Consider the following 25,216-nt stretch of genomic DNA (forward strand, 5'->3'; position numbering starts at 1 on the left):
TACTCAGAATAATTTTGACCATAGTTTCCCACCTACTTTTTGGTACTTTTAAAGGGGATTTAAAGGGCATTTTATTGACAAATGGCCATATGCAATTCACTTTTTCTCCTAGGAGATAATTTTTCATCTTCTATTTAAAATACATTTTCATCACTTTTCAACCAAAAAAGTACCTAAAAGTAAATGAAAAAGTACTATGAAAATTATTTTGCGTATTTCCTTGCTTTCTGGCGGCTTAAAAGTCATTTTGTTGACAAGTTTAGAAATACCACCTAGGAGAAAACCGTGGAGAAAAGGTTAATTGCATATAGGCCAAGGAGTCAAATATCAACTTGGAGAAAGCTAAGGACAAAAATGTGAAAAGCTTATGGCGCCAATTCAATTCACTTTTCCTCCTAAGTTTTCTCCTTGGAGATCATATTTCATCTTCTGTTTAAAATCGCACTCTGGCACTGAGTAAAGTACCAAAAAGCAGGGGGGGGGGGGTAAGTACTGTAAAAATGATTTTGAGCATTTTCTTGCTTGTTGTTGGCTTCAAAGGCATTTTATTGAAGATGTAAAATATCACCAAGGAGAACATTTAGGAGAAAAAAATGAATTGGAGAATATGCATCAGCATTTGGTTCACATGAAGCACCGTAGCCACAGTCCAGTGCCCAAGATGGTCTCTGTGGTCTCTGTTTACAGATGAAGGCATCTACAATGGACATAAGTGTCAAAACTAGATTATGGAGATATAAATAAGCGTACCTTGGTCCAATAAATCATGACATTTTTGCCCCCAAACTCTCAATATCTCGATCCAACTCTCCAGGATGCATTGGAGAAACAAGTTTGATCCATGGAGGTTCAACCTCACAACTGACAGGAATTAAAGGATCTCCTGCTTCTGTCTTCTTTCATATAGCATAGGACGCTTGTGGAGGTCTTGTGGAGTCCATGCATCAATGGGGCACAGACCTACACAATATTAGGCAGGTCTTAATGTGTTGGTTGATCATCATTTTAGAGAGCACCAGAAACCTTTCTGCCTGTTAAATAAGAACCTTTCAAATACTGCCTTAGGAACACATTTGGGGTCAGATTTTAATTCATCACCCAAAATATGTTTTATATTGTGGCATCCAGATAGGGCACACACAAAAATAGATTAAAATGTAAAAAAAAAAAAAAAAAAACATTAGCTCCTCAGGGGCATTGCTAGGATCCAAAGAGATCCAGGGCACTTTTAGGTACTCGAGCCGGAAAATGGGTGTGGCCATGCACCAGAATGTGGGTGTGGTCATGGGTGGAGCCAAATTTACACAAACTTAAAGAGACACTGAAGCGAAAAAAAAATGATGATATTTTGATTTGTATGTGTAGTACAGCTAAGAAATAAAACATTAAGATCAGATACATCAGTCTAATTGTTTCCAGTACAGGAAGAGTTAAGAAACTCCAGTTGTTATCTCTATGCAAAAAAGCCATTAAGCTCTACGACTTTCAAAGTCGTGGAGAGGGCTGTTATCTGACTTTCATTATCTCAACTGTGAGTAAACAAATGTCTTTTTCTCTGCCAGAGGAGAGGTCATTAGTTCACAGACTGCTCTGAAAGAATCATTTTGAATGCTGAGTGTTGTGTAATCTGCACATATTATAGAATGATGCAATGTTATAAAAACACCATATACCTGAAAATAAAATATGAGAATATGAGAATATTTTCTTTGCTGCTAATCTTCTAGTAATTATTCATAGTACACAACCAATTCATTATATCATATATTTTTTTTCGCTTCAGTGTTTCTTTAACAGCAGTCTAAGTAGGCCTGCCCAGAAAAATGTTGGATGAAGTCCCCTCTCCATTATTACAAAAAAAAAAAATGCAGCTCATCACATAAATAGGCAGTGTCACTTAACTACATAACGACCAGCTAACGCCAATAGGCGGCGGCTGGTCGTTTGTGGATTTCCATGGAAACATTCCATGTCAGTTCACGGAGGGTGTCTCCGTGAACAGCCTGCGAGCCTCCGATCGCGGCTCGCAGGCTAAATGTAAACACGTGACGCGGGGAAGAAATCCCCTGTGTTTTCATCCATACGGCGCTGCTCTGATTAGCCGGGGATCGCCGCCGTCTGATAGGCTAAAGCCTATTAGAGGCGGTACAAGCGAGAGGTAGGGAGGGAGAAGGAGAGAGGAAAATTGCTGTGGAGGGGGGCTTTGAGGAGTCCCCCCCCCCCCCCACTCGGCCACACAGAGCAGCGGCGATTAGACCCCTCCCCATCCCCCTAGTGGGGAAAAAAAGGGGGGAAATCTGATCGCCCTGCCTCATTCTTGATCTTTGCTGCGGGCTGGAGAGCCCACGCAGCACAGATCTGTTAAAGCAGCCCCGGTCCTTAAGTGGTTAAACGTAACTAGGCAGAGTTACCTGGCTTCTGTGCTGGTAGTACTGGCTTTCTGGTGGGCAAACTGGCCTGCTGCCAGGTTATCTGGCAGTCTCCCCATAGCATTCCCTGACCTTCTAGTGGACCCCCTCCCATAATCTCATGGGCCTTCCATTCAGGCACCACAACTCCCAGCATGCCTCCATAGAAGAACCAAAGCTTCCTGCATGCCCCCATTAAGGCATCACAGTACCCAGCATACCCCGATTGATGCACCACAGCTCCCAGCATTCCTGCCATTTAGGCAACACAGCTGACTCAGCCAGTGGGAAATCCAAGGCACCCCAGAATAGATCCGGGTCATGTGCCACTGATCTTTGGGGCTAGTAACGCCTGTGATACTCCTTAAGACTCCAGTAATTCCTTGGGCCCTAATTTACTAAATTTAAAGGGACACTTAAAGAAAACCTGTACTGAAAATAAAAGTCAAAATATGCATACACAAGTCATACTTACCTTCCATGTAGTCTACTCCTCAGTGTCTTTCTCCTGTCCCGCGTCCTGTTTGTTCACTATGATCAAGGGAATTTTCCGACCTCCATTTTGAAAATAGCCATTACCCATAACAGCTTTCTGGTCAGCACACAGTTAAACTGTAACATCGCCCACTTGAGCCATAGGGAAATATGGACATTACATGGTACATCAATTTTCCTCTCAGCTATAACTGACAGCAACTGATATTTTACTGACAGCAACTGATATATTTCAGATCTGACAAAATATTGTCAGAACTGGATGGCATTATTGTCAGAAGAAAATGGTGAGCTTCTGAGAGGAACTGATGGCAAGGTAACTATGTAATGTTCATTTGAAGTTACCTCATGTGTTTATTTTAAATATTTTTACTCAGTACAGGTTCTCTTTAAGTCAAACAAAAAAATGAGTTTTAATCCAATAGCCCCCTGCAGCTGTCCGGTGCCCTCGCCGTCTCCCTCTGATCCTCCTGGCCACGCCGGCAGCCACTTCCTGTTTGGGTGACAGGAGCTGACAGGCTGGGGACGCGAGTGATTCTTCGCGTTCCCAGACACATAAGCACCCTCTATGCTGCTATATGGTATATGATATATTCTATAGCAGCATAGATGGTGCTATTGTGGCCAGGAACGCGGAGAATCACTTGCGTCCCCAGTCTGTCAGCTCCTGTCACCAAAACAGGAAGTGGCTGCCGGCAGGGCCAGGAGGATCGGAGGGAGACAGCGAGGACACCGGACAGCTGCAGGGGGCTATTGGAAGCCCCAGGTGAGTAAAGCTCATTTTTTTTTGTTTGACTTAAGTGTCCCTTTAAAAACAAAGGTGAACTTAGGTAATTGAGCACACATGGACTGAACTTTTTGTTCTATATTAAGTCTATATTTATACTTTTTTCCACTATAGATGTGTACATGCTACATTATTACACAATGGCTATTTCAATACCCTCTTTAAAATTCTCACTTCATTCGATGAGAAATTATGGCAAAGTTTGGCTACCCAATCAGACATTTTGCTGAAAAAAAAATCCTGTTGAGGTTTGCTTACCTGTTTCTAATCTTCTCCAAAGGTAATAAATCCACCCATAAGTTATTGTGCTACCCAATGGATTATATTTCTCTGTCTCATAAAATGAATTGTGTTGTCAGACCTTCTCTGGACGGCACCAGAACTCTTGCGGAACCCCTTGCTTACTCATCGAGGAACCTACAAAGGAGATGTTTACGCTTTCGCCATCATAATGCAGGAAGTCATCATACGAGGAGCTCCATACTGCATGATGGAGCTTAGTGAAGACGGTAAGACTATGGAAATCACTCCTATCTGTTTACTGATGTACAGAATTCTTCATAATGGAATCTTTTACTTGAGATGTAAAGGAAAACTCGCGTTTGAGACCATACCTCTTAACCTCCTGGGAGATAATCCCGAGCTGAGCTCGGGGTAAGCCGCCGCGGAGGATTTCTCAGGCCCTAGTGGGCTGATTTGCATATTTTTTTTTGTTACACGCAGCTAGCACTTTGCTAGCTGTGTGTACACGCCGATCACCGCCGCTCCCTGACGATTCGCCGCTACCTGCCGCGTTAAAGGGCGCCCCCCCCAAGACCCCATGCACAGCCTGGCCAATAACCACCAGGCAGCGCTAAGGGGTGGATCGGGACTCCCTCCGACGCCATGACGTGGATGATGTCGATGACGTCATCCCGATCGTCGCCGTGGCGATGGGGGAAGCCAAACAAGAAATCCCGTTCTGAACGGGATTTCCTGTTTGCTCTGATTGCCGGAGGCGATTGGAAGGGGTGGGGGGATGCCGCTGCACAGCTGCTATCATGTAGCTAGCGCTAGGCTAGCAACATGATTTAAAAAAAAAAAAGTGCTGCGGCGCCCCCTGGCGATATTATTGTATCGCCCAGGAGGTTAAAGGGAGTCTGAAGCCAATCTTTAAAGAAAAACCCAGATGCATACCTAAGGAGTCGGATCTATAGAGCTTTCCTCTCCTTTCCTCTCCTAGTCCCCTCGCTCCATTGTTGGCTTTCCCGTCAGCAGTCTCCAACTGATGGGTCACTCATGCACAGTACAGACCCGCTCCTCTTCAGGTGCACTTGGGCTCCGGAAGACTTTCAAAGACTCCCGCAGTGGGGGATATGAATGGAGAGCCAGTGCTGGAATGTGCAGACCATGAGAGGAGAGGGAAGGCTCTATAGGACCATGAGCCTTCCCTCTCCGTAGGTTAAGTATCTATTAGGCCTCTTGCACACTGCAAGCGATTCAGATTCAGATTCCGCTTTTTGATCAGTTTTTACTTCAGATTCAGATTCAGATTTGCAGTTTTCTCCCTGCACACTGCAAATCGGAATCTGAATCGGATGTAAAAACAGATTAAAAAGCGGAATCTGAATCGGATGTAAAAACAGATTAAAAAGCAGAATCTGAATCGGAATCGCGTGCAGTGTGCAAGAGGCCTTAGTTTGTTGGTTTTTTACAGATAGCCTTCAGACTCACTTTAAAACGCTTTCAAAGTGGTAAAACAATTCAGTGGGCTTGATTCACAAAGCCGTGATAACTCTTAAGATAACTCTTTATACGCGCTATAATGCGCGTAATGGTTTTTGGCGCTCAAATGTGAATTTGTGTGCAAAATCACAGCTGTTTTCATGCAACAATTAGGGGGGTATTTTTGCACGAAAATGGATGCGATTTCACGTGCAAATTCGCGTTTGCGCGTGAAAATCGTTACGCACGCTATAAAGCTAGCGCGACCATGATGACCCTTAGTTAGCACGGCTTTGTGAATCAAGCCCAGTCTATGCAGAGGAAAAAAAAAGGCTGCAGCTTTCTTTGATTACAGGTAGCTGGCTGCAAGGCCCCCTGCAGAGCACTTGCAGTAGAGTGAGTTCACTTTTCCAGCCAGTGCACACCCTGTGACTTTCCATCCTCGTCCTCTTTTCTGTGGTCCAGCGGCAAATTACGTAGGTATATGCATGCCACTGGGTCATGGAAAAAACACACAGAGCCCTCCCTATGTGTTCTGCTCTGCCACAATATGGACTTATCAAGCATTGTTAAACTGATGAATGCTGTAATCAACGTTGCGTAATATGTTGGCCCTTTATAAATAAATAAATAAATAATGTCTTCCCTATCTATTGTACAGCACTGCATAATATGTTTATAAGTAAACTTTAATAATAATAATGGTAATAGTGTCGAACGATCAAAGAGAAATAATCTGTGCTATGGAGGCCATGGTTTTATTGTGTGTTCCACTGGCGTAACAATAGGGGATGCGACCCCTGCCCCCGCAGGTGGCCATTTTGGGGGGCTGGAGGGGTCGCAGCATAAGGGGAAAGCCATGCCTACAGTCGGCGGGGAGGGGGGACGGTCCCCCCCCCCCTCATCTCGGGGCTCTCCCCTCTGCGCTCCCCTCCAGCTTAATGAGTGTTCGGGCAGCGGCGGGCAGCAGCAGGCAATGGCAATGCGTTCCTCACTCTAGTCTCTGACACGACTTCCTGTATAAAACAGGAAGTCGCGTCAGAGACTAGAGTGGGGAACGCACGCTGGATCGCACGAAAGATGGAAGGTATGTATGAGCAGTTGGGGGACCGTCCCCCCTCCCCGCCGACTGTGCCCATGGCTTTCCCCTCATGCTGCGACCCCTCCAGCCCCTCAAAACGGCCCCAAGCGGGCCCCGGGGGGGGGGGGGGGCGTTCAGAATTTTTGCAGGGGGGCCCAGTGAGGCCTAGTTATGCCCCTGGTGTGTTCATTGATTTAAGTCAGGGGTGCCCACACTTTACCGACTCGTGATCTACTTTGAAAACTTTCAAGATAAAGTGATCTACCATGCCCCCCCCCCCCAAGAAAAAAAAACTTTCCCCAAACATAACTGTACACAGCCCTGACCTACAGTCCCCTGTCGTTGGGCTTGATTCACTAAACTGTGATAACTCATATCACGGCCATTTTTGCAGGCATTTTCACGTTTGCGCGCAATAATTCGTGATTGCGCACGATAATTCGCGTCGTGCACAAACGTGAAAATGCACGCAAAAACGGTCGTGGTATGAGTTATCACGTTTTAGTGAATCAAGCCCATAGTGTGAAAAACACTTGCCCACTCCCTGCTCCAATTGTCCACCCCAGCTTGTGCAGAGGCACTAGTGGATGGAAATGAGCAGAGCCATTACCTGACACCCTGGCTGGCTTGCTGGACCTTAGTCAGTCATTGCCTTGAACACAGGTAGCAGCAGCTGGTAGCAGACAGACAGCAGAATGATGTCCTGGCCACTGCTATGCAGAACACTGGTGGCACAGAGAAGAAGCCATTGCCCCTGGGTCAAGTGCAGAGGAGGGGAGCCACACAGCTACATGAACTGTTGGAGGGGAGGGGCCACAGACACACTCGCAGCCCTCATTACTGCCGGGAGGAGCCACAGACACTAACACTGTTCTCTCACGCTGTGCATGGCCAGTGCAGCGTGCTGACAGAAGCGGCAGCCAATCACAGAGCGAAATCACGGAGTCAGTCTTCTCCGTTCACTACTTAGAGCGTCAGACTGTGAACTAGCAGGCAGTACTTCACGATCTTCACGAAACTTCCTAATTTATTTATTTATTAACCTATTAATTTATAAGATTATAAGGAAGCAGAAGTGTGTAACGTGTACAATGTGATAATTTTCATTGGTTGAGAAATATTTTTTTTTTGTTGCAACCTATATTGTTAATTTTTGGGTTCAAATAAATGTAGCATTTACTATACTGCGTCAGTGTCTGGTGGATTTCTCCCAGTTAGCAACAGTAATACTGGTTACACACACCAAAATGCGTAGTGACAACAGGACAGCATGCACATGAAGTTGGCACCCGAAGCCCTGGCCAGGCAAAGGGAGCAGAGAAGACCTGCTGGAGTACATTAGACATGTGCACAACACTGCAATTCATATAAGTGTAATTTAAAGCTTATTTAAAGGGATACTGTAGGGGGGTCAGGGGAAAATGAGTTGAACTTACCCGGGGTTTCTAACGGTCCCCCGCAGACATCCTGTGTTGGCGCAGCCACTCACCGATGCTCCGGCCCCGCCTCCGGTTTACTTCTGGAATTTCAGACTTTCACCGATGCTCCGGCCCCGCCTCCGGTTCACTTCTGGAATTTCAGACTTTAAAGTCTGAAAACCACTGTGCCTGCGTTGCCATGTCCTCGATCCCGCTGATGTCATCAAGAGCGCACAGCGCAGGCCCAGTATGGTCTGTGTCTGCGCAGCACACTCCTGGTGACATCAGCGGGAGCGAGGACACGGGCGTGCAGGCGCAGTGGTTTTCTGACTTTAAAGTCAGAAATTCCAGAAGTGACCAGGAGGTGGGGCCGGTGCATCGGTGAGTGGCTGGGCGGGCACAGGATGTCTGCGGGGGACCATTAGAAGCCCCGGGTAAGTTCAGCTCATTTTCCCTCGACCCCCTACAGTATCCCTTTAAGCTAATAAAAGGTTTAATGCACCATTGGAGAGCTCTTTCCTCTTCCACTTAATAGTGTTTAGAAACACCGTCACAGTTTCTCTTTTTACTTTTTTCACACATTTTTTGGCAGAAATAATACGCAAGGTCCGGCGCCCTCCTCCACTTTGTCGGCCGTCTGTCTCCTTGGATCAGGCGCCCCCAGAGTGCATCCACTTAATGAAGCAGTGCTGGAGTGAGCATCCGGAGAGGAGGCCCAACACTGATCAGGTCTTTGACCAGGTAACTATACTTATTATTTTATTTGCATATACTGCATCTTCTGTGTTAGGATGGTTAAATGATAAATAGCATAGTACTTTAGTACAAAAGTTATTTCATTCTTGTATGCCTTTTACAAATTCCTAGTCGTCAGTGCCGTCCTGCCCATGACACCAGGTGACGCTGCTTCCTCATGCGGCATTATGCATCAGGGTGGCATCCCGCCCACCCCCCTCCCTCACTGGATGCTCAGCCCCCCTTCCCGGCTGCCACTAGATTGTTTACCTTATCTTAACCATTGGTGGCTGACTCCTGCAGCAGGGCAGGATCACCGGGCCTACCTGCTAGAAAACCTCAGATTGCATGACTCGCAAAGCCGTTGTGAAGAGAGGACAGCGGCGGCTCCCATTGTGTGTACTTCCGGTATATGCGCAATGGGAGCCACCGATGTCCTCTCTTCAGTAACATTGCAGGTCATGCGGTCTGAGGGAGGGGGGAGGAAGCAGGCTGTCTACCTGCCTGGGAGCAACTATACTAGTTACCTATACAGGGGCAACTATACTATCTATACTCGGGGCAACTATATTAGCTATCTGTACTGGTGCAACTATATTAGCTACCTATACAGGGGCAACTATACTACCTATACTGGGGGCAACTATACTTAATACCTATACTGGGGAAACTATACTAGCTACCTATACTGGGGCAACTATACCACCTCTACTGGGGCAACTATACTAGCTACTTATATGGGGGCAACTATACTACCTATACTGGGGGCAACTATACTAAATACCTATACTGGGGAAACTATACTAGCTACCTATACTGGGGCAACTATATTGGGACAACTAACCTAGAACCGGCCCTAGTCGATCTGGTTCTCCATGATTTATCGGTGTTTACTAACACCTCTACTTTTCCAAATCTACTCATAGCGCCATTTTAACCCATACATTGCTCTTAAGAATGCCAACATAGCCTTGGTCAGGTGATAGACATGTAATGCTGGGAATACACCATGCAATTTCCCATCAGATAGATGGGTCGATAGATAATTGCTGACAGTTCCAATCTGATTTCTGATCGTATTTCTGATTGACTTGTATAGAAGTTATCAGAAAATCAATCAGAAAAACTATCAAAATCAGATCGCAGCTATCAGAAATGATCTATCGACCCATCTATCTTACAGGAAATTGCATGGTGTATTCCCAGCATTACATGTCTATCACCTGACCAAACTGATCATCACATGTGTTCTCTTAGACTTGATCATCACTAATTGCCTCCATACAAATCCTATGAAAAATTCACATGAACATAGACAAACGCATACAATTCAGTCCAAAGCCGTCTATGTGAACGTATATTTTATACCAAAATTACAATTCTTAGTGAAAACAGGTGAAAAAACCGACATATTTTATTAATAATAATAATAATTATGATTATTATTATTATTATTATTTTTAGTGGAAACAGGTGCAAAAGTTACTATATATTTTAATGAATATATTACAAAACAACGTTTACTGTGTTTTACTGTTTGCATATTTTACCATAAGGCACTGTAGGCTCGTGCCCACAGGCATCTGATGATGGAAAGGCGTCTCACTCCCCTCTCCAAGTGCCTCCCTCCCTCCTTCCCTATGCACAGTCCCGAGCAGAGTGTAAATGAGAGGTTACTCAACCTGCTCTCAGCATTACACTGATAAGATCTCCCTTCAGTCAGGGGTACCTCTAGTTTGTTAACCTCTTGCCGCCCGCGTTACGCCGATGGGCGTAGCCGCGGCGGCAGCCCCAGGACTGCCTAACGCCGATTGGCGTAAAGTCCTGGGGCTCTGTTTTGCAGGAGATCATGCGCAGGCTGCGCGCGCATCTCCTGCTTGGGGGGCGGAGCTCCGCCCCACTTTTACTCTCCAAGCGGCTACTGCCGCTCGGGAGACTGTTAGACGGCGTGATCACCGTCTATTTACATGGTGCAGCGCTGCGATCAGCGACTGGGGGACAAGAGAGCGATCGGCTCTCATAGGCAGAAGCCTATGACAGCCGATCGCCGTAATTGGCTGGCTGGGGGGAGGGAGGGTTAAAATTTAAAGAAACAGTGTTTTTTATAAAAAAAAACACTGACAAAAATATTTATAAAAAAAAAAAAATAAACATGGGGGGAGCGATCAGACCCCACCAACAGAGAGCTCTGTTGGTGGGAAGAAAAGGGGGGGGGAAATGACTTCTGGGAGAAATCCACAGCGGCCCTGCAGCTTGGCCTTAAAGCTGCAGTGGCCAATTTTACCAAAAATGGCCTGGTCACTAGGGGGGTTTAGCCCTGCAGTCCTCAAGAGGTTAATACTGAGGGTACTTGCTACCTAATGCTAAGGAGCACCTGTAGCTTCCTATGATGGGCAAGGGAAGTAAGAGAGAAGTGATAGCTGGGCCAGACAGCAAATTTGCGGTGTAGTTTAGACGGGGTTTGTAGGTTCATGGAGGGTGAAGTCTAGGGTGCCAGGACATCTGTGCCTATAGATGCCAGTGATGTAAATCTGGGCCTGACTGTGTGGTTCTTCATTTTTTACAAATTGTCTCCTCATTTTGATACTGTGAAATCTTCAATTCAATTCAGATTTTTTATGTTTTTCTTCATTTTCTCAGTTTAAGACTATAAACCGCGGACGCAAAACAAACATCATCGACTCAATGTTACGAATGCTGGAGCAGTACTCTAGCAATCTGGAGGATTTGATCAGAGAGAGAACAGAAGAGCTGGAGGTGGAGAAGCAGAAGACAGACAAGCTCCTCACTCAGATGCTTCCACCGTGAGTGAGATGAAGAGAAGTCCTCTAGTGTTGTGATTGGATCTATAGAAAGCCTAGAACACAGAGGGCTTTCTACAGCCTACAGGGACGGATTTGTGCTTCCAAGTGCCCTAGGCCGGCTGTCACCAACCGCCCCCTCCCCCCTAAACCTGTCCAACCCTCTGAATGGCAATCACTGGTTTGAATGGGCTCCCCTTCATTTTGCTGCTCTGCCCCTCATTCGGCAAAGAAGCAGTGCATGCTCTGTCCACTCCCTGTAATTTTGCACTCCTGCCTGAATGCACAAAATCCAAATTACGCTCATGTATAAGCAGCACTTATGTACTCATGCCCAAAACATTCCCGGCCTCGGCTGCTGTGCACATCTGGGCAGGAGTGTGAAATTGCAAGGAGCGTGAGTAAATAGAGCATGTGCTGCTTCTTTGTCCTCTGTGCGACTGGCTACAGTCAGAGCCACAAACAGGTGACAGGGCAGCACTATTGAAAGAAGCTCATCCAAAACAGAGAACATGTAAGTAGAAGATCTAAAACTACACATTCTGACATAGATGTGCTTTAAACAGTGACAATATAGTACTTAGGGCAAGGCAAGGAAGGACAGATCTTAAAATGAGTCAGTTGGAAGTTTTGAAGTTTTTAAACAGAATGATAACATTTATTAGCTAACTGTAAATAAAAACAGTGAGCCTTTTGTTTCTTCAGACTTTGTATATGTTTGTAGACTTTATACTAACAAGATGTTAGAGCACACAACTATATATACATTCAGCATAAGAAGGAGATACATAGTTTGTTTTGCAAATATTAACAAATGTGATAGAATTGCCATCTTGTTTCACTGATAGCTAGCTAGCAAAGTACAATGCTCTTCTAAAATGAGTCATGAAAGAGTTAAACTGTAGCACAGAGGATGCTGGGGTCATCCCCTATGAAAAAACAAACAAACAAACAAACAAACCATAAATTTAACTGATCTCAGGTCTTTACGAGCTGACCAGACCAGTAATAAATCTGACAGCGCAGAAGGAGAAGATTCCTGTTTGTGATTCTGAATGTGTGCATGAAAAAAAACTTTAGGAACTCAAGAGTTCTGCTACTAAACTCAGACTGGCAATTCTCACAGCAGCTTGTATGTCCCCACCATCATACAGAGGACGTAATCAGCATGTGACAACACATACTGACTGTCCTCAAACACACTCTGCACAATGTAGTGGGATGTGGGTGTCAAAAACACCCTCTAGTGAAAAGATACAGGAGACAAAAGTGGGAGCCCAATGGTGTAGTATGTCAAAAACAATGGAACGTAATAAAAGTAAGACACTATTCACAAAGGTGGGTTGCAGAGGGGCAACCGACCACAGGAAGCAGGTGGAGACAACAAACCCGACTCCACTCGGGGTGGTCTCTAGGGACCTGGATGTGGTCGCTCTCCTTGGTAAAAGAAAGGGGACAGATATCCGCCGCGGTTGAAGCCACGTGTGGTCTGACCCACTCCTCAGACGGGTGAACTAAGGGGGTATGATTGCACAATAAGGGTATAAGAGGCACCCTGGTGTAATAAAAGCATCTAAAAGCAGTTTAAAAATGGGAAATAAATTTGAGGTAGCTTACCTCAGTGACGAAAAAATCTTTGTATTTAACAAAGGTTTTTATTAGTACTGCGCTAGTAATAAAAACCTTTGTTAAATACAAAGATTTTTTCGTCACTGAGGTAAGCTACCTCAAATTTATTTCCCATTTTTAAACTGCTTTTAGATGCTTTTATTACACCAGGGCGCCTCTTATACCCCTATTGTACACTCTGCACAAGTGGGAGAGATGCAGGGATCTCTGGAATTCAGGCAGACCAGAGCAAAGCAGGAGAGATGATTTACTTTGACATGTGACCTCTTATCTCTTAAAGTCCTGTGCCCTGCTGATTTTTATCGCCCTAGGCTATGGCCTTTGTGGCCTTCCCAGAAATCCAGCCCTGACAGCCTACTAGCTTGTTTGTGGGGCAGTGCAGGTTACCTGTGGTTGCTTTTTAATTGTAATTAATGTTTTTTTTTTTTTCCTTCACCAGGTCTGTAGCTGAAGCTCTAAAAACAGGTACTGCGGTGGAGCCAGAATATTTTGAAGAGGTCACTATTTACTTTAGTGATATTGTTGGTTTCACCACCATCTCCTCCCTGAGTGAACCCATCGAAGTAGTAGATCTCCTCAATGATCTCTACACACTTTTTGATGCTATTATCGGATCCCATGATGTCTACAAGGTGAGGGATCATTCCGATAGCCTTTTGAATTTTCTCATATGGCTATAAATATGAACATCACATGCCACTCTCTTATGCCATGATATTGTACAAAGCAAGGGCCTTAAAGACTATACAAAACTATAAAAACATCCATTCGTGAGAGTGTATAACTTAGTAAAGAACTATTTTTGCTTTCAAAGTTTTCATCCTCAGTGTTTGGCCATATATGCTTCAGAGATTCACTTTCTGATCAATTCAAATGCTAATTACAGATCCATTTCAGGCCCAAATGCAGAGCTGGGACAAGGTCCTCCAGCACCCAAGGCTGAGACACCAAAGTTCACCTCTCCATCCCTCCCACCCCAGCCATCACACACTGATTGCTATTAGACTAAGAGGTTCCCCAGGGCCCCCAACACCTTAATCTCTAGTTATCTTGCTTGCAGTCACTGCCATGTATCCCTTTTCTTATTCCTCTCTGCTTCAAACACAATAGGGGAATGATAGCTGAGTGAGTTGTGCTCCCAGTCCTACACTGCGCCCTGAGGCTGGAGCCTCTCTCACCTCTGCTTCGGCCTGGCCCTGCCCAAATGTGTTCCTAGGCATTCATTACACCAAAGGATTTCCTCTGTAGGCACTCATATGGAGATCTTGTGACTATCTGTCTGTTAGGGCCTTAAATACATTGTTTGTAAAATACCCTGTCAGGAACCTAGACACAGGCTGCCTTTGCTTATAGATTGCATTCCTCTTAGACAGATTAAGGCTGTTCCTTCCTCCTTGTGGTTCAAACAGTGGTGATGATGCAATCCACACCCCAACAGCAGTCAAACCTACTGAAACTCAACTAAAAGCCCCTATTCTATTAACTTTTCTACTGACTTTTCTGTGTGTGAATAATTGTTCATCTTATCTATAAACTAGCTGACATCTGTGCAATCTGATAATGGAGCTATTACATGATTTTTTTATAACATATTTTATTCAAATTTTTACAAGTTATAAAATATACACAAACTTTGAGGTCAACAATTATCAGTGTGAGTGTTTCTGGTGCTTTGTGGCGTTTTGGCCCTTATTTACAATGTCCAGCTTAACACAGCTGTTACAACATCACAGTAAAACAGTAAACTCTCCGACGGATGACCCCTACAAAGTTAAAGAAACATAACTTGTACCTCTACTAACATCAAACATTCCCCCCCCCCCCCCGGCCTCATCAAGCTAATAGCCCCGCTAACCTCTCTGAGAGTTGAAGACTGGGACGACATCAATATCCTTGTATTCGTAAAACTCCTAATTTATCTAAAAGATCCATTGTTGCATGCCATTCAGTGTACTGGAGTGGTTTTATCAATGTTTGAATATATCAACAATGGTAAAATAAAATTCCAAAAACTTCTTACACTTCTTAAAAAAAATGACTTAGTGATCCTTTATGAAGTTAAGATTACAGAGATGTAGTAGTTTTACATACAGGGGCGTACCAATTGGGGCTGCACCCCCTGCACCCACAGGGGGGCCCACTCAGGGCCATTTAGGGGGGTTGGAGGGGTCACAGCATGAGGGGAAAGCCATGGCCACACATGTGCGGGGAGTACAGGAAGTACAGGAAGTAGTGTCAGACACTAGAGCGAGGAACACCAGGGGTGGAACGCAGGAAGGTATGTGTATCTGCCGCTGCCCGACGCCTGCACAGAGACTGATATTGATGCTGGAGGGGAGCGCAGAGGGGAGAGCCCGAGGTGATGGAGAGGGGGAACCATCCCCCCTCCCCGCCGATGTGTGGCCATGGCTTTTCTCTAATTCTGTGACCCCTCCAGCCTCCAAAAATGGCCCTTAGTGGCCCCCGTGGGGGGGGGGGGCACATTGCCATTGCTTAGAAACATCCCCATCTCTTATGTCTTTGTTTCATACTTTAACCACTTAAGGACCGGGCTATTATGGAGGATTCTATTCTGCGTGGGCTCTCCAGCCCACAGCACAGATCGGGAACCAGGCAGGGCGACCAGACTTCCCCCCTTTTTTCCCTACTAGGGGGATGACCTGCTGGGGGGTCTGATCGCCGCCGCTCTGTGTGGCCGAGCGGGGGGGGGGGTGCTCCTCAAAGCCCTCCTCCGCAGCGATTTCCGCCCTCCCTGAGCTTCCCTCCCCTCCTTTCCCTGGGCGGCGCAGGACGGAGATCCGTCCTGCACCGCCTCTAATAGGCTTCAGCCTATCAGACTGTGGCGATCCCCGGCCAATCAGAAGCCGGGGATCGCCGATCTCCTTTACGGCGCTGCTGCGAGCTGCGATCGGAGGCTCGCAGGCTGTTCACGGAGACACCCTTCGTGAACTGACATGGAATGGTTTCCATGTAAAACCACTAACAACCTGCTGACGCCTATCGGCGTTAGGTGGTCGTTAAGTGGTTAAAATACCTCTGTGCCAGGAGGTCAACCCGTCGGGTACTAAGTTGTTTTTGAATGTACGACAGAGGGAGCCTATGTGTTCCAGATGTAAGAAACATGTCAAAATGATTGAGAGACTGTTCTTGCATCCAGGGCCGGGCCGAGGCATAGGCTGGAGAGGCTCCAGCCTCAGGGCACAGTGTAGGAGGGGGCGCAAAATTCATTCAACTGTCATTCCTAATTGTGTTTGAAGCAGAAAGAAATAATAAAAGGGGATACATGGCAGTGACTGCAAGCCAGATAACTAGATATTAAGGTGTTGGGGAGGTTGTGGGCCCTGGGGCGCCTCTTAGTCTAATAGCAATCAGTGTGTGACAGCTCGGGTGGGAGGGATGGAGGGGCGCACTTTGGTGTCTCAGCCTTGGGTGCTGGAGGACCTTGTCCTGGCTCTGCTTGCATCAGATCATTGAAGGCCTCTGTGACAAATGATTTCACCTGTGCGTAGTACAGAATGTGGTGCCATGGCAGCTGATACTCCTGCCTTAATTTACAGGCCATTTTTTGATCTTTGCCTTAAGTTGGAACATATACCCTTTTGGATTAGGGATAGGTAGAGATGACTTGCATATGGCTTTGACCAATCAACACAAGAGAATGCCCATTACATCCCCTGTACTTAAGTGCCATGCCAGGATTGTTTTTTTTTACTTTTGTAAGAAAACCTGCAATAAGGAAAAGTGCCCCTGGGGGGTACTTATGCCGGGAGGGGAAGCCTCTTTATCCTAATGAGCTTCATGTGCAGCACCGATCCAGAGCTGGGACCCCCAGACAGAAGCAGGCACCTGCGCAGTAGAGTGGACCCAATTGGGCTTGCCTGCGTGCAGATTGTTAGTGGATTTTCGGGGGGGGGGGGGGGGAACCAGGTGCTGGATCAGGGCTACACAGGAGGACGGGGAAGCCTCATTAGGATCCAGCGGCTTCCCCCTCCCAAGGTAACTACCCCCCAGGGGCACTTTTCTTCCCTTTTCTTCCCTTACAGGGATACATACCATTTCCCCTCAGTCTTGTGTTAATTTTAGCTCCAAAAGATGCATTGAGGCTTATTTTTAGGGGATGTCTTTATTTTTCCATGACCAGCAATCTACATTTATTATTGAACAAAAAAAAAACAAAAAAATAAACATTTATTTAAATTTAGTTAAATATACTCATGTCATAACACTCTGGAAAATCACCGTAACTTTCCAAACCCTGAATTTCAACACCAATTTCTTGAGCCTCTATTTCCTTTCTCCAAGTACAAAAATGTACATTTTCCAACACTTGCCAACCCTTATTGTTTAGGGTCTTGTGGGGTCTTCTGAGTGTGATTCTATTGGGGTGTCTGCTTTCCTTGATGAAAGGTCTCTCCTGCTACATTCCATTGCCAATTAATTTTGCGTTTTCATATGTATACTGTGGCTGCCTGGGCAAACTTTAAATTGACTTTTTTAGGAACTGTAACTGAGGCTTGTTTTTGAAGAAGAACTAATGTTTTGAGCATCCTCAAATATTAAAAAAAATCATGCTAGGCCTTATTTTTTGTAGTAGGCCTTATTTTCACGGGGTATGATGCTCAGCAATTGTGAAAATCATTGCCAAGCAAAATGTGGTCTATTTTTAAGATTAAAGACGAGGAATGGATTTTTTTTATACTTTCTTTTCTCCACCGAAAGAAAGAGTGCTGCCTGGATCAGTATACACTCTTGTAGAGATTTTTATGTCCAACTTCTATCTTAACAGGTAGAGACTATTGGAGATGCCTACATGGTGGCTTCTGGGCTTCCCAAAAAGAATGGAAATCGCCACGCCGCTGAGATCTCCAACATGTCCTTGGACATCCTTAGCTCAGTGGGATCCTTTAAAATGAGGCACATGCCTGAAGTTCCTGTCCGAATACGTATTGGACTCCACTCTGGTAAAAATGACTGCATTTTATAACAATATCTGCTATGGCCTTGTTGTAGGAAAGTGGGCTAAACATACCGCGCACCCACAATGTGGGTTAGTACCACCAAGCGCACTCAGTGCGGGGTCCTGTCAGCGTAGTATGTACTCCTAACTGCTCCTAGCCATGATACTCCACTAGTACCATAGTAGCAACCGCACCAGTGGAGTACCACGGCCATGCTACGAGCTCATCACGCGGCAGTTAGGAGTATTCGCTACGCTCACAGGACTATGCATTGCAAGCACATGGTAGTATTAACCTGCGCTGTGTGTGGGTGGTATGTTTAGCGCACTTTTCTGCATCAAGCTCATGGCCACCATAAGATGCACTGTATCTGTTTTAGTAATAAAAAACATTTATAATGTTAAGGAGAACCCCAAAATGAGCTGATTAAAGGTAGTGATGGTCGAATAGCTCATTGTTCAACTCGACGGCCATTCGAACAAACAGGCCAAGATTTTCAAGTGATTGAATGATAAAATTTGAACACCATTGAAGTCAATAAGGGAAACAATTGGGGTTAGTTTTTGGGACTGCTTTCAACTTGTACAGCTTCAGAATACATGAAATAAAAAGGCATGTCAAGCTTCCCACAGCTCAGCAGAACACTGTACAAGCCAAGAAAAAAGCAGGGAAGGTTTTTCATACTGCTGGCAAGGCCATTTTATGGGGTGCTCAAGGAAACATGCCAGATTTGATACAAAAATTAGCCACTACCTAGCCCAAGTGTCATAGCATACAGGCCAAGGGTTCCAGATAAAAAAATAGCAACTACATAGCTCATTTACAAGAGACATAAAATTCAGGAAGAGGGCTCCAAGGGGATCTTCCAGATCAAAAAATAGCCACTAAGTATCTCATTTCCAATTGACACAATGACACTGTATTGACTTATCATTTACATGGTGTTTGGCTGAGTTTCTGCTGCATTTCATAGTGCAATTTTTTTTTCTGAAAAAAATATATTACTGTCTGACATGGTATAAAATGTCTTCTACTCCCACATTTCTCCATACAATGCAGGTCCTTGTGTAGCTGGAGTGGTTGGACTGACAATGCCACGATACTGCCTCTTTGGTGACACCGTCAACACAGCTTCACGCATGGAATCTACAGGACTTCGTAAGTGACTCAGGTCTGGTAGACAAATTTAAGTAAGGTCAAAAGATCACCCAAAACAATCGATGAAGGTTCTTCACTGTTTGAACGGTTTTATTTACGTCAGTTTTTTTTAAATAGGGATATGGAGGTTGCCATATGTATTTACTTTTAAACAATACCAGTTGCCGGGCAGTCATGCAGATCTATTTGGCTGCAGTAGTGTTTGAATCCCACCAGAAACAAGCATGCAGCTAATCTTGTCAGACCTGACAATAATGTCAGAAAAACCTACTGCATGCTTGTTCAGCGTGTATGGCTGAAAGTATTAAAGGCAAAGGAGCAGCAGGGCTGCCAGGCAACTGTTATTACTTAAAGGACTTACGAGGCCAAAAAAAAAAAAAGTAAAGTACCTGCATGATGTTTAAATGCACCGAGGACGCCATCCGCGCCCCCTGTGCAGTTCCGCCGGGTCCCCTTAGTGAAATCGCCCCCCGTGCCGCTCGTGACCCCACAGGCCGGGTCGGGCTCTCCTGCCACTCCTAATATGGCCGCTGGAGCTGGCTGCGGCTGCGCAGTCCGCATTGCCGCGAGTGCGGCTTCGCAGTTCTAGGGCCTCCCCTCCCCATCCACGCTACAGTGCGTGGTTCGGGGGATTGGCCCTAGAGCTGCGCAGCCGCACTCGCGGCAATTCGGACTGCGCAGCCGCAGCCAGCTCCAGCGGCCATATTAGGAGTGGCAGGAGAGCCCGACCCGGCCTGTGGGGTCACGAGCGATTTCACTAAGGGGACCTGGCGGAACTGCACAGGGGGCGCGGATGGCGTCCTCCGTGCATTTAAACATCATAACAGGAAATAAATATGGCAGCCTCCAAATCCTTCACGCTTCAGTTGTCCTTTAAGGGTAAAACTGATATGAATAATAATCAGTCCTGTGTTTATAGTGCACAGCTGTCATAATATGGACTGAGGAACAAATTTATTTAAAGCAAACCTGAAGTGAAAACTTATTCATTGATTAATAAACCTACTGAATAATTGAATGTGTTTTACTTAACTACTTGCCGACCGCGTCACGCTGACGGGCGTGGACACGGCTGCAGCACCAGGACCACCTAACGCTGATCAGCGGAAGGTCCTTGGGGCGGGAGATCACGTGAGCTGATGATGGAGCTCCGCCTTCAGTCGCCCAGTGGCGATGGCCGCTGGGAGACTGTTATGCTGGGAATACACGTTTCGTTTTAGCCTTCGTTTTAGCCTTCGATTCGTTCGGTAAACGAATCGAGTGTTGAAAACGTATGTGAAAATAGTCATAATCTCATTATAGTTTCGATTAATAGACCCCAAAAACGAACGACTAGTGATCGAACATGTTTGATATTATCTCTCTTTATCCATCTAATCGAGCCATTGGTAGGCTTGATGGCTGTTCAGATCGATTATATATTCGTTTATGCCGTCCGTCCCTGTACTACGTTTCGTTTCTTTGCAGCCTTCGATCATTGGAAAAACGAAACCATCAGAATCGAAAAAAAAAACGAAACCGTGGGTGGTGATATTAACCGTACGGTCGATTATTTCGGGATCAAAAAGGACAAAAGGCACAATCGAAACGAAGGTTTAAACGAAGGCAAAAACGAAACGTGTATTCCCAGCATTAGACGGCAAAAACGCTGTCTTTTATTGGTGTGCAGTGCTGCACTGGGGACAGCCGTGTGACACGGCTGTCCCCCTGTAAGGCACAACAGTGATCTGCTGTCATAGGCTGAAGTCTATGAAAGCTGATTGCACTGATTGGCTGGCAGGGGGAACGGGAGTAGAAAAAAAATACACACATTTATTAAAAAATAAATAACATAAATGTTTATTTTAAAAAAAACAACCCACTGGGGGAGCAATCAGACCCCACCAACAGAGAGCTCTGTTGGTGGGGAGAATAGGACTTGTGTGCTGAGTTGTGTGGCCCTGCAGGGAGGTCTTAAAACTGCAGTGGCTCATTAACAGAAAAAATGGCCTGGTCTTTGGGGGGGGGGGGGTGTAACACTGCGGCCCTCAAGTGGTTAAAGGAAACCCAAGCTGAGACATATATAAAAAATGACCCTGCGAACTTTCCAGCGCTTAAAACTTTCCAAAAGCCTACTCTCACTCAGCTGTAGCTCTTTTGGCTTTTATTTACTTTTCAGGAATCTGACTGAATTCCACAAGCTAACAGAGTTTTTTTGTAGCACTTCCTGCACTAAAAAATAGAAAGGGATTTCAGACAATTTCTTATTTGGGCTGCATGTACCTATGTTTATCTCATCTTGTCACATGTCACATCAGGCACGCTTTAATTATTTTAAATTTTCCATCATTAAGGTTCTTTAGAAATTGCGTGCCAAATTTGAACTGGGTTTTCATTTTGTCACATTTGAGAAGATGAAGAACCTATTTCGATGATGTAGTACTTTTTTAAGTTGGGACAATTATGAAGAATGGTTAGGAGTGATGTCTGGAAATCTTTGAGGCCCTTTTGTACACTGGCATTGTGAACCTGCATTGTTACCCTTTCTTACCAGTGCAGGGTCATATGAAGCTTCATATCTGCTGTGCAATGTATTGCACAAATACAGTGTAAAAATGGCCTTAAAGGAACACTGTAGGGGGGGGGGTCGGTGAAAAATGAGTTGAACTTACCTGGGGCTTCTAATGGTCCCCCGCAGACATCCTGTGCCCGCGCAGCCACTCACCAATGCTCCGCCCCATCTCCAGTTCACTTATGGAATTCCAGACTTTAAAATCTGAAAAACACTGCGCCTGCGTTGCCATGTCCTTGCTCCCGCTGATGTCACAAGGAGGGTACTGCGCAAGCCCAGTATGGTCTGCATCTTCGCAGTGCGCTCCTGGTGACATCAGCGGGAGCGAGGACATGGCAATGCAGGCGCAGTGGTTTTCAGACTTTAAAGTCTGAAATTCCAGAAGTGAACCGGAGACGGGGCCAGAGCATCGGAGAGTGGCTGCGCGGGCACAGGATGTCTGCGGGGGACCATTAGAAGCCCCGGGTAAGTTCAACTCATTTTTCCCCGACCTCCCACAGTATTCCTTTAATGTCTTACAAGTCTCTTTGTAATTCATTAGGTCCTTTTTAAAAAAATTCCCTGTACGGCTTCCAATTTTTTGGATCATCTGTTCATATGGATATCTACTGTGTGACTTGCCGAACTGGATAGGTTGCTTTTGCTTAGCTAGAAGAAACTAAAAGTTTTTTCTCAATTACTTCTATTCATAGCTTATTCCTTTTATCCGTATGGATTTCTGGTACGCAACAGGGTTTTTTGGCGGCATTTTTGTTGTTTCTGCCTTGTCATTTAGCTGTCCACAGGGAATCTATGAAATTATATCCTCCCCCCCTTCTAAACTGAACCCAGTTCTAATGCCTAACCCTAAACTCCCCCCTTAATGTTAGCAACTTCTTGATGCCCACCACTAACTTGTGTTCACCTTAACTATAAACCATTTTCTGATGAGACCTTCTTGCTGATACTTAACTATAACCTCTGATCCTTAGAAAAAACTAACCACATCCTACCCCATCCCTTAACATGACCCCTCATAAACCCTTAAGGTCCATACCCACAACATGATTTTTTGGCATTTATTTTTTTTACAAAGGGTGACTTTTCCATGATGAATGGTTGTTTTTTGTGATATTGTGCAACATTGTTTAACGAAAATTTGTTAAATGATGTTTAGTGAGGTGCGGTGATCGCAACCATCATGTGGGATCATTGAATGACGATTGTTCAGATCCCCATAGACCACTGCAGATATTTTACTGCAATCGTTTAAATGGATTGTTTTAATGATCGTTGGCTAAGTTGTTGCCGCAATCGTGAAGATGGATTGGGGAACAATCATTGGTCACCACTGATCTTGCATCCATCTTCACATGGGTTCTTAGCTTTAATCCTTATCACCAAATCCAAGCAAAGAAAATTAAAACAGCCAGAGAAATCCCCTGTGGCTAAAATATCGCTCAAAGCCGATAAACCCCTAAACTCCATCTTCAGATGAGTGATACTAAAACAAGACGGTCTCCTGTCCTCAATCAGTTCCTATAAGAAGTTTGGAGCTTTCAAGTTCTCACTCTTTACCCCAATACACACAAAGAATTTCTCCCAAAGTCAACTCGTTATAACTGCCATCATTTCCTCCCTAGCTTATCGGGTCCATGTGAATGTCAGCACAGTGAACATCCTTCGTTCCTTGCGAGAAGGCTATCGGATAGAAGTGAGGGGTAAAACTGAGCTGAAGGTAAGTAATTGTGTGACGATTTTCTGTTCTTTAGCCATTTTCTACCTTAAACTGAAAGTAAATACTCCTATTTTTGTAGGGAAAAGGAGTAGAAGACACCTATTGGCTGGTAGGAAAAGAAGGATTCCACAAACCACTACCAACACCGCCAGATCTTTTTCCAGGGTGAGTACACTTCTGTAAATACTGTATTACTTACAAAGAGGAGAGCTTTATTTACCTAAAAAAACATAATCAAAGGACATCTAAACTGACCCTCTACGTTTAAAGTGGGAGAACTTAACATTTACTCCAATCAATCCCCTATTTGAATGTATAGAGTATGTGGGTGGGGTTCTGAGGAGCTTTACATGGAGCCTATAGAAATGCACTTCGGCAGATGACCACACCCACTGAGAAGGCGGGAGGCACTATCAGCCATGGAAGTGGAATGATGAACACATTACAAGTTAAACGGGACCACTTTAGGTGGTGGACAGGGGAGGAGCTTGAGAGAGGAGTTTCTTGTGTGGTTTCTGATGCCTCCAGTATGTAAGAAGGGTGGCCTGATGGAGGGAGAGGGGAGAAAAGAAGGAACAAATGCCTGCAGTTGTTTACACAGCAGACCAGACAAATGCTGACCACTGTATTTCTCTTGTATGGCCACTGTGTTTTCCTGTCTCCTTTGCAAGAGTTTAGGTCCGCTTTAAAGCACACCTGAAGTGTGCTGAAACTTTAACCACTTGAGGATCACAGGCTTACACCCTCCTAGTGACCAGGCTATTTTTTACAATTAAGTGCTCTGCAGCTTTAATAGCTCGCTGCAGAGCCATATATCTTAGCACACAAATGAGCCCCCCCCCCTTTCTGCCCACCAACAGAGCTTTCTGTTAGTGGGCACTGATCACTGCTGCAGGATTTTGTGTGTTTTGCTTTTCATTAATTTATTCATTTTGTTTTAAATAAAAATGACTATTTTTTTTTCTTTCTTCCCTCCCTCCCCCTGACAGCCAATCATGGTGATCCTCTCTCATAGGCATCAGCCTATGAGAGGGGACTGCAATTGGAGCCTCTCCAGGGGACAGCCAAGTGACAGGGCTGTCCCCAGTACAGCGCTGCAGTAGATTGCGGTTTCACCGTCTAAAAGCCCGCTAGTGGCGATTGCCGCTGGCAGACTGTTGACAGAGCTGAGCTCTACCACTCAAGTGGGGATGCAGGCACTTTGTCGAGTGTGATCTCCGCTGATCTCTGCCCATCGCTCTTGACGCCTTCGGTGTTAGGCGGTCCTGGGGCTGACACGTTCCCGACGCCTATTGGCGTCATAAAAAAAACCCTAATGGGCTACACTAGATAGAGCACTTACTGAAGACACTGTTCTAGTTGTTCATTGCCTAGCAGCAATCATTAACTATTGTGTGTGTGCAGAAGCGTGCACAATCGTTGGGGGCACGTGTGTGCACATGCATGACCATGGCAAATTTTAGCGCTGGACGTGAGTCTCACATCCAGGAATCTTTAGAGTAGCTAGTTTGGATGTGAGACCCAAGTCTAGGAACCTGAAGTGGTTAAATAAACTATGGGCTTGATTCATCAACTTACATAGCAGTGCGCGCTGCCATGTAAGCAGTGTGCCTTCCTTAGTTACGTGCATTGCAATGCGAGAAGCAATGCGCGTAACATTAACTGCGGGCGGCCCTGCTTCTGTGAAGTATCGCTACCGCGATTGCTATGTAAATTAATACAGTAGACAGTAGCGGCCACAAGTGAAGTATCGTGGTAGTGATACTTCATAGAA

At 45.3% G+C, this 25,216-nt stretch overlaps 1 protein-coding gene across 1 annotated transcript in view; it reads left to right on the forward strand.

Annotated features, from left to right (window-relative positions):
• The window catches only part of GUCY2D (guanylate cyclase 2D, retinal), a 604,889-nt gene that overhangs the window by 577,640 nt on the left and 2,033 nt on the right, over nucleotides 1-25,216 (forward strand). The window contains exons 11-18 of the mRNA XM_068274020.1: nucleotides 4,050-4,199; nucleotides 8,486-8,634; nucleotides 11,269-11,432; nucleotides 13,498-13,690; nucleotides 17,845-18,019; nucleotides 19,076-19,174; nucleotides 23,348-23,442; nucleotides 23,522-23,607. Of these exons, the coding sequence (XP_068130121.1) occupies nucleotides 4,050-4,199; nucleotides 8,486-8,634; nucleotides 11,269-11,432; nucleotides 13,498-13,690; nucleotides 17,845-18,019; nucleotides 19,076-19,174; nucleotides 23,348-23,442; nucleotides 23,522-23,607 (1,111 nt within the window). The remainder of the gene's footprint in view (nucleotides 1-4,049; nucleotides 4,200-8,485; nucleotides 8,635-11,268; nucleotides 11,433-13,497; nucleotides 13,691-17,844; nucleotides 18,020-19,075; nucleotides 19,175-23,347; nucleotides 23,443-23,521; nucleotides 23,608-25,216) is intronic.

The sequence above is a fragment of the Hyperolius riggenbachi genome, chromosome 3, assembly GCF_040937935.1.
Source record: "Hyperolius riggenbachi isolate aHypRig1 chromosome 3, aHypRig1.pri, whole genome shotgun sequence".
Taxonomy (NCBI): Eukaryota; Metazoa; Chordata; class Amphibia; order Anura; family Hyperoliidae; genus Hyperolius; species Hyperolius riggenbachi.